The sequence below is a fragment of the Aythya marila genome (genome assembly GCF_965140915.1).
Source record: "Aythya marila genome assembly, chromosome: 12".
NCBI lineage: Eukaryota > Metazoa > Chordata > Aves > Anseriformes > Anatidae > Aythya > Aythya marila.
In genome coordinates this window covers 4,317,506-4,332,424 of record NC_139053.1, presented here as the reverse complement: position 1 = coordinate 4,332,424, position 14,919 = coordinate 4,317,506, and the positions used below count along the sequence as shown (strand labels likewise).

The 14,919-nt window shown below is 40.5% G+C and overlaps 1 protein-coding gene across 2 annotated transcripts in view; it reads right to left on the bottom strand.

The window, feature by feature from the left end:
* NKD1 (NKD inhibitor of WNT signaling pathway 1) overlaps window positions 1-12,197 on the bottom strand; it is a 111,251-nt gene extending 99,054 nt beyond the window's left edge. For both annotated transcript variants that reach the window (XM_082769974.1, XM_082769975.1), the window contains exons 1-3: window positions 11,862-12,197; window positions 11,687-11,719; window positions 11,326-11,486 (exon numbers count right to left, since the gene is read on the bottom strand). In XM_082769974.1, the coding sequence (XP_082626100.1) occupies window positions 11,326-11,486; window positions 11,687-11,719; window positions 11,862-11,886 (219 nt within the window). In that variant the 5' untranslated portion in view covers window positions 11,887-12,197. The remainder of the gene's footprint in view (window positions 1-11,325; window positions 11,487-11,686; window positions 11,720-11,861) is intronic.
* Between the last annotated feature and the right edge of the window lie 2,722 nt (window positions 12,198-14,919).

Here is a 14,919-nt window from a genome sequence, read left to right as displayed (position 1 = left end):
TTGTGAAACCGTGGGACAGGCGCTTTAAACAACATTCGCTCCGAGATCACCTGCGGTGTGCCAGTGGATTGGCGCCTGTGTAACTTCAACAACGTAACCCTTTATAATCCACAAAGATCACTCGCTCCAAAAATCAGTCCTGTCAACTGCACACAGCCTAACGGCTGCATGGTGAAACATGTACCACTTCACCCGCTGTCAGACTCACTGCCAGACACTTACTAAAGACATGTGAAGTTTGTGTGACCCCTGGGTAAACAGAACCTGGTCAATGGGAGAAAGAAACAGTACTTTATGTGGACAAAGAGGCACTAGTAGAGAAGGAAGGCATCACCCCACAAGAAAGGACACTCCAAACCCATGTCGTGCAAACCTACATGACAGCTCAGCGCACACCAGGGTACGGCATAGAACACACTACAGTTGTTGTGAGAAGAAAGGTTCTTGGCTGCTAGTGGCTAATCCTGGCAACGCACACCTTATTTCCACCTCAGTTACAGGGGGATGGGACTACACATCAGCAGACAGCTTTCTCAGTGGAGTCACTTCCCTCCACCCAGTGCTGTCAGCCTGCTGGCCCCAGCGAGTGGTACCAAAGCACCATAGGGCCGCATCCTAGGCCCAGCCCATCTCTCAGACCAGCAAGCCTCTCACAAAAGGGCCTCTCCGCCATTCCTGACACCACTTGATATTGAAGCCAATACACGATAACAGAACATTTTGAAGGACCAAATCACATGTCTTGTTTGGAGCATGGAAGGAGGAAGCCTCGCCCTGTCTTTGGATATGGCTCCTGCTGATACTAGGAGAGGCTCTGACCATACAGCAGGGCAGGACTCTTTCCTAACTTAAAACATACCTCTAGACGCACAACACTCGCATTTTTCTTGTCTAACGATGAGCTGTCCTGTTTTTCCCCAGTGGTGCTACAATTCTCCTCTTTTTTGTGTGTTTATTTTATTTCTTTTCTTGCTGACCAGGATGGTTGGCATTGCCATCTGAAACACACATGAGGACAGGCAGATTACTCTGCAGGGCTAATACCTCAGTCTTTTTGTTACTTCCACAAGACATTACCTGTTGTCTGTTATCGATTTATTGGCAAATCTATGGGGCTTCTCACGGAAGGCCTTCAATTCCTCTTTTTCCAGGACGAGGAAAATCAGAGATGGCCACAGATTAAGGAGAAGTTGTTTTAGCAGAGGTATGATTTGCCTTTCAACAGCACTGTCCAGTCTCTCCTGGATTAGTCCCTATAGTCCTCCCCTCCTGCACACGTTCAAGGACACAGAGCAACTTCAGCTTGCCTTACTTTTGACTTTCCTCACACAGTTCTCAAAAAACAATCGTTTTCATTGCTTTTTTTTTTCTTCTAATTACATCAAAGAAAAAAAAAAGAAACAACAACCAGTTAAAACAGCACATCTGGAAAAGAGTGCCAACGTTAAGGCCAATTACCAAACTGAAATCTATGTAGTATAAACGAGTACAGTATTTCCTTCCCAAACACCGTGGTGGGTTTTTTTGCACACTTCCCTTCTTGTTACATGTCACCATGCTTTAATCCAAGAACAACCGTCTTTCAAAGAAAAGCCCCGTATGATAGCTCTCATTGCTATACATTAGTCCTGAATTAAGGATTTTGTGTGCTTCCTACCAGTCACAAATTGTTAAAAACAGCCTCCAATTAAAAAAAAAAAAAAAAAAAAAAAGAACCTGTGGTGCAATACTGTAACAAGCCAAGCTAATTAGATAAAGAATGCCTTCGTACAATAAAAATGTACTATTTTAATGGGTTTTAGGCTATTTGCACAGCACTGCTTTTCTCAAAACATGCTTTCTAAACTTACCTGCAAAATTATGTTGCTAATTACAAATAAGAATTTAAGTGGCAATACAATTGTGAAAACCGCTTGCGAACCTATTATAAAATGACCGGCTAAATTACATCTGCAGGGGAAAACACACTGCCATTCCACTAGCAATGTAGCTTCTAGAGAAAGACACTATCAGTCGCACCACTTGAACCTTCCCTGCTCTTCCATTGATGTGGCAAAAAACAAGATATAAAACCACTGAAAGCAATAAGAAATTTCCCCTCTATTATAGCAGGGCTTTCATATCAAAATGTAAGTGCCTAAAGAAATATTGCAGAAGTTTTCAAGATGATCTAAACAGGCTTACCCAACTGCACTGAGTTAGTTAAAAATATACCTTTAAAAATAATTTATTTATGGTATTCTGAAAAACTCCTTTTACATATGTATCCACATCAGGAACAAGACCTTGCACATAAGCTTTGCCTAAATAAAAATTGCTTTAACTGAGATAACCTGTGAAGTTTATCCTCAAAATAAAATTAAATATTCAGGATGGATAAATGAGGCACAGTTTTTCCATGGGAAAATATCAAAGTATTATTTATTTTTTCTGTAAGTACTTGTTTTGAAAAGCCTTTCCTCCCCACCTGGGCTTCGGCTAAAAGCCACAATCTACATTTAAACAGTGTGTATGCTTTAGAAAACTATCAACCATCTTTCTTTAAAGCAGAAGCATATAAAATTATTTGATCCACTTTTCATATAGAAAGTCTAGGGCTGACCATAAAGAAGTAGGCAGGCTCCCAGTATAAACTTACCAGGATTACATCAAAGACCTTCCTCTAGGATCAGACGATTGATTTCTTCAATGCTTTTTAGAATTTCTTCCAGGATATTTTGGGTTATTGCCTTAGACCTTGCTCAGCTGGAATGACAGATATTCTGTTTGCTAGACTATGATGTTCTCTCTTTATAGGGGAATGAGTGTCTGTAGTTTATACACACGTACACTATGTGAACAGAGACAGACTTGGAAAGTTCACAAGCAAAATTATTATTTATTGTTTCAAAAAGAGAGTGGTTTATTACTGAAACACTGATACAGGCTTAACCACAGCATCTTATGCAATACAGAGACTGCTTGTTATTCTGCAAGCTCAAGGCTGGGGCACTCTATGCTCAGAGAAAATTCCTGCTCCCCGAAACAGGCATTTGTTCTGTATATCCACTTAATACATATGACTTAGCATTACAGCCACTACTTTTTTTTTAAAAAAAAAAAAAAAAAAAAAAAAAAAAAAAAGACAACTCTTGAAACTAACCTTCCCAGAATTATAAAAGATTTTTAAGATAAGACAACAGGAAGCAGCTTAGTCCTTATCTATTGCTATCAAATCTTTGGGGAATCAGACAGAAAACTATCTCCGAGGGCAATGTGACATACTACCCACCATTCTCCTTCCTCCCCCAAGACAAATCTATCACCTCTGTACCACTCATCATTTGCAACAGAGTATGGATCAAAAGATTTGAGGCTGCTCCCAAATCCCATTTCTCCTGCAAGACAGTACTTTGTTCTGTCACTTCCCTACTGAGTCTATCCCCTTATTTTATGCCTCACAGCATGTGTGGCTGCACCCCAAGATCAAACACCCATGCATGATTTTCTTTCACAGATCTTGAATCACAATGTTATACTTTAATAGGAACCTCAATATGCTTAATCCCTTTAAAGCTGCCACGGTAATGCCCCCAAATGCATTAAATTCCACCCTAATCACAAAACACAAAGTATTTCTTTGGATGGACAGTGCACAGACTGTTCTGACCACATGCCAATCCAGCTCTGAGCTGAAGTTACATACAGCACTGGATTTTGTTAGTCTGAGGCCTATGGATACACGGCTGAAAAAAATATCTGTGCACATTTAGATCTTTCTACTACAAATTTTTCTTAAAACATAACTGAATTCCTCCCACATTTTAAGGGAGGATCTCATATTCTCAGGGGATTTGCACTGGAAATGATATAAGGGACCAGTGACACTGAGCCTACATTAAATCTAAATTCCGTTACAAACAAAAATGAGAATGGTAGATGGCACTTTTGAAGGAATTAGCAGGACACCCTTTTGCTATCAGATAGATGAGTTTCAGAGTTCCACTGAATTTTCAGACTGAGAAGAGATATCGATGAATATCAAACTATCAGAGCTCTGAGAAAAAGCAGAAAAGCTACTTGCCTGATGAGTTTTAATTAAGATGTTTTATTAATCAGGAGCTTCAGATTTAAGAAGCAACTCTTTTTATGTGTTCACTTGGAAGGGACCTTCTTTAAATCAGGGAAGAGAAGTGGTTCCCTTCTCCCTGCCCAGTGGCTAGTCTGGTAGGATCTTTTAGGTGCATTTCTACTAGCCTCTTCTTGAGCACTGAGGAGCTCTTGGGCACAGATAGCATTTCGGTCTCCCCTAGCCACAGCATGGTCTTCAGAGGAGTGAAAGGATTTAATAGCCTAAAACAATAGGATCATTTATTGCCCTATGATACACAATAGGCCACACCACATGAACAAGATCAGTGGTACTCAACTTCACAGCTGTCACAGGACCTCCCAAGACGACACCGCATCATTCCCTTCCCCAAACAATTAGATTCTGTATGACTAAAACAGTTATTTCTCACATATGACAGGCACATCAGGTCATGTAAGAAGCACACATGTAGGTATCAGGGCTAGACACTTAGCTGCAGATATAGCCCTGTCTGAATGTGAAGTCCCATTAAAAGCCAATGGACCTGTCATTAATCAGTGGATTTGTGGTTACATGACAGTTTACTTGCAAGATGCTAACTATACAAGACTGTGTGAAGGATCACACAGGAAGGAATGTGAAAAAGGATCTCACATGCTCAGAAGTGTCATTTCTATTCTGCGAATTATGGGACAAAGTCTTGTTTTATTTTTATCACAGCTATATGACATAGAAGTTTACAAACAGCAAACACATCATATGGCCATATGCCTTGTAGAGAGACCAAGACAGCTAGAGTTGAGCCTACAAAAGTCATTTCCCCCCTCTCTTAAGTTGCACAGTAGTAGAAGTGTCCATGCCAGCACAGCCCTTTCACCATAGCTAACACCACTGGCATTCCACCACTGCAAGACAAATGTCATGAGATACTCCAATACAAACATGCTTTCCTGGCTCAGAAATCAGACACAATGAAGATTTTGCATTTGGAACTTGGTTAATAATTCTTGAATGGAATACAGTCCAACTCAATCTCCCATAGCTGTACTTACTCTGCAGGAGTAAATACAAGCTTAGTTTTGCTGCCAATGTTGGCAGATGTAACTAAATAAATTCACAGGGAAAGTCTATTTGACCATTTCTTCACATTAATTTTTTTGAACTAAAACTATACCTCATTTTCCATAAAAGGTATTTATAGATATAAAAGCCTGAAAACTCCTGTCTGCCTACTCAACATAACTAGTATATTTAACAAACTAGAAAAGGGGTTCAGTCACCAAGAAATACTCCAAGTATTCTGTACGTGTCAACATCTACCATTTACTCTTCAACCTTGTTTTAATGCTGACATTCATGAGGCAAAATTCATCCACAAGGATTTCTATAAAGGCCAACATCTGCATCAGGGGAAGCAATGTTCCATTTTGATTTAAATATCACCACCAAACAATTATTTCCCCAACTTCAGAAAAAAACCTAACTCACAAAGTTTCAACACTCAAGAGACTTCTCTTTCCTCTGTTCCTAACCAAATTCAAAAGAAACCATAAAAGTCAACTAAGATCTCCTTCTGAAGGGTGCCTACAAATATCCACTTACTGAGCTCCTCCTGGGTCTTATTACAGATCTCACAAAACCGACAGAAAAACCTTCTGTTAATGAATGCTGCTATAAAGAACATTCCCATATGTCAACAATCGTGCTACAAATTTCCCATTCTTGTTATAAGCAAAGTTTTAGTGTAAAGTCTGGACTAAATTACTTACATTTAAGTCATTAGAAAATATAACATACCGTTGTTACTTTTCATCCTGATTTACAGAAGAAAACGTAACCAAGGCCTTCTCATCCAGAAGATTTAAGGTTTTGCTAAGCCAGGAGGGACTTTCAGTAGCCCAAGAGACATAGCTTTCTCTTATCACTTAAATGAGGACTTCACCCAGCTATTAGGCAGAATAAGCTTCCTTCTTACAAGCACCATTTTAGAGAGGGTGGGAGAAAGAGTTGTTAGAGATCAAAAAAGTTGTTTTAATGAGACTGTTTGCAGAAACTTCATGGACCATTCAGCTTTCCAATCAACATCCTAAATTAAAAGTGTGCCACGTTAAATCTGAAATACCTATAAAGCAAGCCCTGATGAAATACAGACTGCCTTCCATCCACCTCCTCCATATGGCTCAAGCAAAGTCAACTTTTAATTTCATAACACAAAATATTTAATTTATGCTTTTCTTCATATGTCAATTTAACCTCCGGCACATAGCTTTGAAACCATGTAAGGATGTCTAACACTTTCCATATGGCAACTGAATTGTGGCTTTTAATTGCACCAACTGGTATCATTCAAGGATAATTCCCTTGGAATCCAGCTTTCTGCTACAGTATTGGCCAATTCACTAATCTCATCACCATGGCACTAATACGTTCAGAGACTCTTTGATTGTTAATATTCATATTATAATTTTCCCAAACCAAAGCTGTCAAGATAGACTATGTGCACTACTAATTAAATTATCTGGTTTTGTTGGCACCAAATTTCAACACAGAATAAGATTTTTCCTCTTTTTCTTCCAATATCAAGTTTGGAAATTTTATTTTAAACACCATACACATAATATTTTATATATCAAAATATTTTTTCAGTCACATGAATACACAACACTGCCGGTCTTTTGTTTCTTTCAATCCTCCAGGTCAACACAAATAGTTATCCCTATAATAGTAACATTAACGTACTTTAAAGCAATTCAGCTTAAAAGACCACTTCAAGCCATCACACAAGATAGCACCCAAGAAAATTTTTAATTGATCTTGTTACTCTGTCAGCAAGAAGAGAGTCCTTCAAATGTCATTCTACCCATGAAATGACCCCAAAGTAGTGCTACAATTAAATCTTCCACTCCAATAGCCTTTAAGGCATCACATACACAGGCCACTAAAGAAGCCTCATTATGATTTTCACTTTGGATGAATACCCTATCCAGCTGTGTCTCTCATAAGGCTATGTATTTTTACATACACAGACACATGCTATTTAGCAGTGGGGAATTGGGAAGGGCTTTTTTATTTTATTTTATTTTATTTTTAAATTCATGAAAGACCATGCAAGAGGAGCAGTGAAGTTGACACTGGCGTAGTCCCCTCTCAACCATGCAAGGAATGCCCATTAATGTCACTGGCAGTTACAGGCACAGAACAAATGGAGAACAAACCCCACATCAGAAGCAGCAATGTGCCTCAGTGTGTCTTACTGTATTAATCCCAGACCAGATACTCAACTCTAATATCAATTAGGTTAGAACATGAGGATCACTAGCACTAGCCCTTCCAGTTGAAGTTGTAAACTAAAGTCTTCCCTATTTTACCCTAAATGATTACTTCCAACTTGGCTCAATATCAGCTGGTTTGAAATTTAATTAAAAATTAGATTCTTTCCAGTTCCAAACACTGATCTCAATGAGACGCACAACCAAGAAACTAGCAAAATTTCTTATGTCTTTGAAGATAAAAGTAAATTGAACTAAGCAATGCCATATTTAATATTCCCCCTTCAGCACAGAACTACTTCTCAGTTAAATAAATAAATACATGTATATTTGCAAACAATGTTGATCTCTAGAAATGGTTTCCAAAAGTAAACATGCTGAATAAATTTCAACTTCAGAACTATACAGAATAATCCACAGTGTCAGGAAACCTCTCCTATTCTCAGGGTACAAGTTAACTCATTCATAAAGCAGCAGCAGAAGTGTATTCACTTGCTCTAACAGATTTACAACCCCAGTGGTTTCAATTAGCTTTGAAAATAGAATATGACTCCGGACCTCATACTTTTCATAGATGCAACAGAATTCCTTTTTTCTTTAATTCTACATGATGGAGAAGGGGAAGGGTGCGGTCCAGCCCTCAGCCTCCTCAGTAATTAAAACATTTAGAGCAGAGCAGCCCCTGCTGGGCGGGTGGCAATGGTTTAATGAGATCAGAGCTCTTAGCCCAGAACAGAAAGCTGTTTACACACCAGAAGTGCGTATTTCAAAAACACTCCCCTTCCCTTGCTTGATGCCTTCACCCGATGATTTACTACCACGAGATTCTCCTCAGATGACTGATGCATCTGGCAATAGCTAGACACTGATCCATTTTCTCCCAGTTAATTGGGGTGGGGGAAAATGCATCAACTGAGAGAAGTTTGCTTCAATCAAGAAATCTCAACACTTCAGTTTAAGAAGATAATAGGGATGCTGTATGATGGAACCCTGCCAGTGTCACACGCTCCTTGACTGACCTGACAGAGAGACTTGCCCTACACAGCTGTTAATGGGAGTCATCTATGTAAATTTAGTCAGTCTAGAGAGGAACACAAATTAAATTTTATTGCTTTCCTACGCTTGTCTTTAATCTTCTTGTAAAAGGCTACATTAATGCCCCTGTACTCCAGTGTCATCTCCTCTGGATAACTAATTTAAGCGAAACAATTCAGTGTCTCTTGAGAGAAACAGCCTGTCAGCTCCAACCAGAATTTTTTGGTTATACAGAGCAATATATGTCAAATTTCACTATCACATTCAACTTCCAATCCAAATGATCAAAATCCTCTAAGTTTCAGACAACTGAAGCAACCGAGTGTTTTCTCCTCCCATCAAAAGTACTTTGACACCACCCCAAATTTCACCAAATAAGTGAAACATACTGATGAAAGCACCATCAACAAAAGTGTGGTTAAGGATTAGGATTAAGAGGAAAATTATTTCTATTTTTTTAGTTTGTTTGTTTAAACTTGATGTTTCTCTGGATGCAAATATTTTCATCAATGTCTGATTTAATTCTTTCTGCTGTGAATCACAAGATGAACAATTAAGACCTATTTCAGAAAAAAAAATAATATGAGAAACCAAATTTCCCAATTGTGACAATAGAACTGTACCATTTCACAATGCCTTGTAAGCTAATTGAACATTTTAAGAAGAGTTTTGAAGCAGTAAAAAGAGTCCTTGGTTGGTTGTTGGGGGAACACACAACTGTCCCACACAATCCCACGTCATTGACCCTTAAGAGAAGTGACTAGCCTTTCTACATCTTGAGGTGAATGAAGAACCAAGAGGTTAGGCTACAATCCACTTTGAACCTTGGTATAATTATATAAGAGATGAAAGAGATCTTAGAAGAGAAACAGTTGTGTAGTCTCATTTATGGAGTCAAGAGCTGTGACTCCATAATCCTTGTCAAAGACTGTACATATGGCACATCTGTTTCCAATGTAGGATTAGAAATGCATCCTTCCATATTACCAAAAGTTCATATTTTAAATGAACTTTAATGTAGCTGTCATAGTGTTCCTGTGATAGGATGACAATTCAACTAAATCAATTAGCAGGCCATATACGTGTGCAGATGCAACCAAATATATTAAGCAATAAATTGCCCATATTTGCAAGCCTTCTGAAACAGTTCTATCAGGATGACAGTAAAAAGCCTTATGGGCACAGAACTTTTAAACATACTTGAACCTATTTGTAGTTTTATAACGTAGTAAAAAGCATCAGTTAATTTTTAGTTAGTGGCTTGCTAATTGCTGACCTATCATGAGGACACCTTGATTAACGTGAGAAATACTCTGTTCTACATTCTAGTTGAGCAGACCTCGTGGAACTGAAGCTCTGTGAATAGCAAAGTACTCTTGATAACAGTTCTGTTTGTTTTGAAAAGTATTTTCTTCCGCAAACTATGTTCTGCGGACATAGTTTGCAGAAGAAAATACATCTCATAAAGCTGAAGTCAGTGATTTTGACTTTTAATTCCAGTATTTTAAACGCACATTTAGTTTGGTGAGTTGAACTTTCTTTCCTGGAAAATATATACACAAACAGTAGAACATGCATCTGAAAAGCTTAACTTACAAAAATGGATATAATGAAAGCTAATTAAATGCACATTTTTACTCTTTGCATCTGTACCATACACATACAGATACCATTATTAATGTGAACATCTGTCCTTTGACACATTGTCTCCAAGTAAAATACAATAATATCACTAAAACCAAAGATACCTGTAGGATAAACACGTAGCAAAGTGATTATGCTCATCATTTACCAACATTTACATCAATATCCTAACCCCTTCACCTTATTTTAAGTGACTCACAAATAATTTAACCTCCTTTACATAAGAGTAATCATGGAACCTAAAAAGAGTCGCCATTTTTCCATTCTACACATCTTCCACGCAAATCAAGACCCCACCTAAAGTGAAGTATGTCTCATCTCTTCTCCGCTTTACAAGTTAATTTTTCCTTTTTCCTGAGAGGCAAGGAATTCAGGCTTCTGACAATAAAGCTGGTGGCTAACAAAGCAAAGAACCTGGTGGAGGTTTGGTGACCCTGCTCTGTTTGTGCTCTCAGAGACACATTCCTTGATGAGAAGCACAGATTCCAATCTCCCCATCTCTCAGGTTACTTTTCCACTGATGCAGCTTTCAGTGCTTGATCATGAAAGCCCATGAATGTCAAGGGGAGTCTTTCAGTAAAGACCAATAAGCTCTGGATCATACCCTAAAACACATTGAACTTATCTGAGAACAACCGCCTTTGTTTATCTCTCACCATGCCATTTTGCTTAAACACACAACATTTAACAGAAAAACAACAATAACTCAGCTTAAACATTTCTTCCAGCCCAGCTTTACGTGGGAAAAGTGGAGGAAAGAGGAAGGGTGGAAAATGACCAGTGTGTGGTAACAGCCAGAACAAGTGACATGTGCGGTAACTCTTATGGAGAAAGTCAGCCCCACATTAACAGCAAAGAGCAAATAAATAACAACATGCTCTTTGGGGACTTCTCCTTTCCTGAATTCCTCTGCCAAAATGTCAGAGACAAACTTGTGCACCAATCAGGGTTCACAAGCCTGCGCACACTGGCAGGGTGCTGGGCTCTTTCCAGCGGTTCTCTGTACGTTCCTGTTTGCGAAAGGTTTTGTTCTAATCGTGCTGCCCAGACACTGGAGGACAGGTCCTCCCTCACTCTGCCGGCTTTTGTACCAGCACCAAGTTTGCTCTGCAGCTCCCAACTTCACCAAAGGACAGATGGAAACCACCCACGGGCAGCCCCTTGGAGCAGCATTAGGGTAAAGAAAACCCTTCCTTTGCACAACTGGCCCTGGGGAGGGAGGGAGAGAGGGATGGAGAAAGAGCTTTTGGTTTCCCCTGTTTCAGAAAGAAGAAAGGAGGGGGCGCAGCTAGGGAGCTGACATACCCTGCCGCTGGAGAGCCTGCAAACAGCCCGGTGCTGGCAGCCTTGGAGTCCCGAGCTGCTGCCTCCGCTGCTGCTGCCGCTGCCCCCGGAGTATTTCTGCTTCACCATCCAGTCCTCCAGCCCTTTGCGAGCCAGAGAGGCGTTCACCGCAAAACTATCACCTAGAAAAGAGGAGACAATGCCGCCACTGAGCCGCCCGCACAACCCGCCCGGCCCCCGGCCAGCCCCGTGGCCAGCGGGGACCGGAGCGGGACCGGAGCAGGGGAAAGTTGAGGGGAGAGGGCAGGGGGCCGGGGGCAGCCGCTCGGCCCGGGGGATTCAAAGGCGTTCAAAGTTACTGGCTGGAAGGAGCCATCCCTACCTTCCGGACTTTCTCTGGGTTTACAAACGGCAGCTAGGCAGATCCAGAGGAAAGTGTGTGGGGGAAATAATAAAGGAAGATCGTTAGACACCAGTATAAAATCACAGCAACAACACACAAGTAAAATCCGAATAAGGGGAAAGGGCTGAGGAAGTAGCAAGTGAAAGGAACTAACCATGTTTCGAGTGAAGTTTCCCCATTTCTCTGCATTGATCTGCAATTACGATTCATTTGACTGCTTTCAGTAGGGTCAGGTTCTGTTGTTGTTGTTATTTTTGTAGATGTATAAAATCCCAGCGTGCTTAAAAATCCATGCGCTCCACTTCTCCCTGCTAAAGCAAGAGCGAATCTCAGCTCCCCTCCTGCAGCCCGGTCCGGCGTCCCCTCTCCGCTCCGCTCTTCCTCCTCTCTCCTCTCTTTCCCAAAGACAGAGGCGGTTACAAAAGACCTTACTTCACCCACCGGGGAACATGATTGACACCTCATTGAGATTAGACCACTTGCAGGCAGCCTCCGCCTTCCCATTGGGCCGCGGCGGCACATGAAAGGGGCGAGCGAGCCTTTTGGAGGCTCCAAAAAAAAAAAAAAAAAAAAAAAAAGGAAAGAAAGAAAAAAAAAAAAAAAAAGGGAGCAGCAACAGCAGCAGCAGCCGGGGCTCGTTTCACTTGCAGCCAGGCACGGGGCGCTCCGCTCCCCGCGCAGCCCCGCGGAGCGCCCCGGCTCCGGGACCCCGGGGTGCGAAGGGCTCCGGCCGCCGGCCGGCACCCCCCGCGCTCGGGTGCGCTCCCGAAGCCTTCGCGACCCTGCTTAGCAACATCTCGGTTCCGAAGAAAGCCAGCGTGTCTGCAAGAACGGGGCTTCTACTGACTTGGTCCTGCGTGCTGCCTTCCACCGGCGTCTTTGGTCACGGAAGGGATCCTACCCAGTCACTGATAATGCCAAACACAGGTTTTAGGGGCTGATCTGGAACCCCTTCTCAGTGGCTCAAAATGCTTGCAACATGAGGACAAAAGACTAGGTTTTCTTTTTTTTTTTTTTTTTTTTTTTTTTTTTTTTTTTCAGTCAAGTAAATGAGATTGAAAAAGAGTCTCCTCTTCTGCTCCAGTTTATGAATGATATATTTCTTACATATAGAATAAACTAAAAGGAAACTCGCTGTTTTATAAAGAGAATTCTCACAGTCATTAAAAATTTGTTTCCTTCCTCTGACTGGTCATTATTTTTCTCTTTATGAAAATCACATCTCTCTTGAGATCCTTGTAGTTGAACTAGGAGAGATAAAAGGGAACAAGGAGAGTGTGTAGTAGATTCAGAAGGAGAAAAAAATGCAGGCTTCTGAGAATTCTACTCAAGAAACTACTAGTCCAACTGTGTAGGGATTGACCCAGATGGGCCTGGTCCAAAAACTTCAAGGCCACATCTGTGCTTTCAAACCCATACGTTTCAAGCACAGGGAAGAAGGAGTTAGACTTGGGAGCTCATCTGAAATAAAGATTCAAAGCATATGTAGTAACACTTCTGCAGGGAATTGGAACGGGGAGAGGAGGGTCAGGCTTGGAGCGCATTTTTAGAAGAAATTCCAATGCACATGGATGTGGTGAAGGTCTGGTATGAAATGACTGCACAGCGCAGCCAGTGGAAAGCCATTAAATGAACCATTCAATGCCAAATTGTTCTTTGGATGGCTGCAAAGTCATTTCTCACATTATTTCAACTATTTATCTGTCTAGCAAAGAAAACACTTGTGTTGTGAAATGCAGCCATTGCAACAACATCAATTGCTTGTCAAATAGCTAATAACATGCATATTTTTGAATCTCTTTCTTTTTTATGTATTTTAATAATTTATTTGGCCCATTTTTTATGTTGTGTATTTAAAGTGACATATTTGTTCCTTTGAAGATTTTGGGGAGGAGAAAGAGGGAAAGAGATTTAGATGAAGCAGACTCCTTGGGGCATAAGCCTCACCTAGACTATGAAAACTTGGAAAAACTCTCTGATGGATATTAAAAGACATTTGAAATTGTAATATCCATTTTTAAATTGTAATACCCTTAGCCTAGAGTTTTAAATACCTTTTTTTTTTTTTTTTTAACTTCATCAGCAGATGTCTTATTTGCAATATCATTTATCTTCAGTGTTTACAAGAAACAGAGGACACCTTTGTGGAAGTGCCCCCCAAACAGTAAGGATTTATTAATATCTTTTGTGAAATGGTGCCCCCATCACCCAGCTGTTGGAAACGCATGTTGGCCTTAGAAATGTCACGAGTTCAGGTCTGAACCAGCAACTGGGGGAAGAAGCTGTCGCTTTCACAAAGGAGCACAGAGGTCCGCTTGTGTCACCATCGTGGAGACTAAGGGACTTGCGTTTATAACAGTCACTATTGTGCCATCTTGCTTTCATATATGCAACATTTGTTAGAGTTTAAAGCAAGCCCTTTTCAATTACAACCAATCTGAAAAAATGATGTTTTCAAGGAAGAGCAAATCTGACCCAAAAATCCCAAATTTCGGTAGCAGTCCAGGCATCCAGTGTGTTGGTGCTTGGGCACAGGCATAACACAGACAAAGACATTACACTGAGTAGAAATCACAACTGTGGCTAGTGTTCCTCCCCATGGGAAAGTTTCAGGTACACTTAAAGGGCCAAATCTTGAGATTCTGAGCATGTTTTTGCTCAGACAAATGCCAGTTGATTTCAGGAGGCGTTAGCATGGTATAACAACTAAAAGGAGACCTCAGGATTTGGCTCAGTAGAATTATAATGATCCTCAAAACTACAGGGACTTCGAGGCACACAAAGCCTTTTGTTTTTCCTTCCATGGAGCCAGAAGTGTGTTAAGTAGTGACGTCTAGTAAAATATCAGAGTAAAGTACACCATTCATAAAACTGTACTGATGATTAAAGGGTCTTTAATTCAACCCAGTGACCCCAGTGGAATTTTTAAAGTTTGAAAGCCATGATGTAGAGTATTATTCATTGCCCTTTCATTATTGCTGACTATGCTCTACTTTTTCAGAGGATGGAAAACCTTTTTGAACCTTGTTATAATACAATCTAGTTGATGATAGGAAACAAATGTATCTTACCAAGAAACAAGTGAATAAGAGCACTCTGGGAATTAATTTTCAATATCAAATGTGTAGTGAAGTTAACGACAATACTTGCAATAGCACGGGTTTTATCATTTGTTAGATTAAGAGGAGCTCTCTGTACCACTGAAATTTGGT